At 39.7% G+C, this 2,731-nt stretch overlaps 1 protein-coding gene across 1 annotated transcript in view; it reads left to right on the top strand.

The window, feature by feature from the left end:
• The window catches only part of LOC140325614 (bMERB domain-containing protein 1-like), a 14,426-nt gene that overhangs the window by 6,314 nt on the left and 5,381 nt on the right, over positions 1 to 2,731 (top strand). Inside the window, exon 3 of the mRNA XM_072403546.1 lies at positions 963 to 1,036. Coding sequence (XP_072259647.1) covers positions 963 to 1,036 — 74 coding nt within the window. The remainder of the gene's footprint in view (positions 1 to 962; positions 1,037 to 2,731) is intronic.

The following is a 2,731-nucleotide window of genomic DNA, read 5'->3' as shown; positions in this document are numbered from 1 at the left end:
CCAGGGATCAGATTGCAACATTGTAACTTTGTAGCAATCCTATGGTGAGAAGCTGCAACATGCACAGACAACAGAATTTACATGATTGTGTCACCTCTGTGTGACCCTGGATGATGCCTGAACATACATGGCTCCGTCTTTTAGGAGGGAAAAGCAGATGAAGGCATTGTCAGGGCGATTAATAAATTCCGAAACATGCTGCACATAAAATTTTAAACATATAATGAATCTATGCTACAGAATATTTTGTATTTTATTGGTTGGGGTAATTTTGGTAATGCTCATCACTTTGAGCAGCGGGCGTTTCAGGGTGTCGCCGTATGGTGCGGCAGGGAAGCGGTTAATCGAGCATCCTATTCTGTCTGCAGCACAGGAGCGCAGGTGTGAGTCACCGAGAGATGAGTCACCGCTCGCCCCTGGGGGTTGCCTAGCAACGAGCGGGATGCAGGACAACGAGGACCTGTCCGGCCTCATTAGCCGCGTGCTAACTAGACTTGTCAGGGCGACACGTGATGGGCACTGCTGATACGGTGTAACCCCCCCACCCAACTGCAGTAATAAGTTATCCATTCTAGGTGTTATTGCGAAACAGGCGCAGCCATCGGTCGCATTAATCAGTTTTTGTTTTTTTTTATATTCCCCGCCTTAAAATAATTATTACCTGTGCAGGTGTTATTTTTCCACTTCCTATAACAAGGTGACAACACTGTTATTCTGCAGTTAATCATAGAGCAGTGTTGTCACCTTGTGGACAGGGAATTGTTAGATCCAAGTGAAGTTTTAAATAAAAAATTAGAATCCAACCTAATTAAATTTATCTTCAATTTTTTTTTTTTTCTTTTGGAAAAAAAATATTTAAACCATGTGAACGAAATCTCACCACCCCTGTATCTGTCACATATATAATAAAGGCTTTAAAATAGGATAAAATAACATCTAATTGTGGCGTTTGTTGTGTGCAGGATGGACGATTTTCATCTGTGTGAAGAAATTACGAGGCTGAAGAAGGACCTGCAGAAACTTGTGGCCATTCCAGGTGAGAACCAATAGGTTAGCTAGATTTGGAATCGCGGGACAAATAACCCCGTCCCCGCTGTACGAACAGGCAGATATCGGGCAATCCACGGCCAACCTTTCCCATTTTATATAAAAATAACCAACCGCACAAAATTGATTTACAACTGGAACAAGATGCAACCATAAAATATTATTACTATTTCCTTTGCGGCGAATTATTAATTAATAATAATTCGCCGCAAAGGAAATAAAGAGTATTGATTTATCCTGTCCCCTGCATTGCCAATCTTTGGTTTTTACTAATGCCAAGGAATCTTCAGCAGCATTTCATGGCATTGCCTGGCTTTGGTCCCTTCCACCCATCCCTACTAAATTATGTCAAGGGATTAGTGACGCATTTTTATAGAATTGATTCATAAAACACATTTCTGCATGGATTCAAAACTCTGCAATATGGATAATTCCATCTGAACAGATTCACACCAATGCTTTTTTTATCTTGATGCTTTTATCTTTGGAATTGATGGAAATGCATTAAAACACCCATCAACACGCAATAACATTGCTGCATCTTTCCAATTTGCATTGCAGTGCACTTTAGATTGAACATCAGCACTCATCATAATGCACATCGACGCATGTTAATGCGTGTCGTCATGCAAGTACATTATGCGTTGACATGTATCTTATTGCATCCATCAATAAGCTGATATGTGATGTTCGACCACCCCGCATTCATTGCTAAGCATCAGATCACACAAGCTGTGCAGAGAATCTCGAGTGATGCATTGGCCATATTTAATCATGGCTCATATTGCAGCATATAAGATCTGTCTATAAAGATACGGGTTAAACTTTGAGGGGAATCCTGCACTTTTTTAATCAAAAAAAAGAAATAAATACTGTGCACAGCTTTAAGGCATCCCAAGCATGAATGTAAATGAATATTATATGTTGTCTATGAAGCTAAAAGTATGAAAAGATCATCTTCAGTACACTCGTTCTCCAAGAAAGTGCCTGGCTCCCCATGCATTTTTTTGATGAAATATTTATATATATATTTCCACCTTGCCCAATAATTGCAATGTTTTTCATGGATATTTCAGTGGAGTGCAATTTGGTAATTCTGCCAATCCCTACTTGTGCCCTGCATTGATGTAATGGGACCAGCACATGGTGGGGTCCAAGCATTCAATTCACAGAAACGTCTTCAATTTGTTTTCTTTGTATAAAATCCTTTGTTTCAGTTTTGTGATATAGTGAAAGAATCATGTAAAAAATGTAATTATGGTACCAATTTTGCCAAAATTTTGATGGCATGTGAAGTATAAACACTAATTTTTGCTCAGCCTAAACTGCATACCCAGGTTCAATAATTATCGTTAGAAACGACCGACTGGCCAAAAATTGTTCTAAAAAAAGTGACTAACGAAGCTGACGAACGAGGATTGTCATTGGAAATGAACGACCGCCACGGCAGATCTGATTGGCCAACGATCGTTCACTATCTATCGTGTGTGCAGTCGTTCAGTGATCGTGCATGTTTCTGCAGTACACTTTCTCCTTTACATGTCACTCCCTGCATCGTTCAAACGATTGCATCTAGCGTGTGGACACTGTTGGTGGATTATATTTGAATGATCGTATTATTACAGCATGTACAGAATTGTGCACAATATGATTGTTCAAGTATAATCGCGCATAATCGTTGAAT

Source organism: Pyxicephalus adspersus, chromosome 3 (genome assembly GCF_032062135.1).
Source record: "Pyxicephalus adspersus chromosome 3, UCB_Pads_2.0, whole genome shotgun sequence".
Taxonomy (NCBI): domain Eukaryota; kingdom Metazoa; phylum Chordata; class Amphibia; order Anura; family Pyxicephalidae; genus Pyxicephalus; species Pyxicephalus adspersus.
This window is presented reverse-complemented; position numbering and strand designations above follow the sequence as displayed.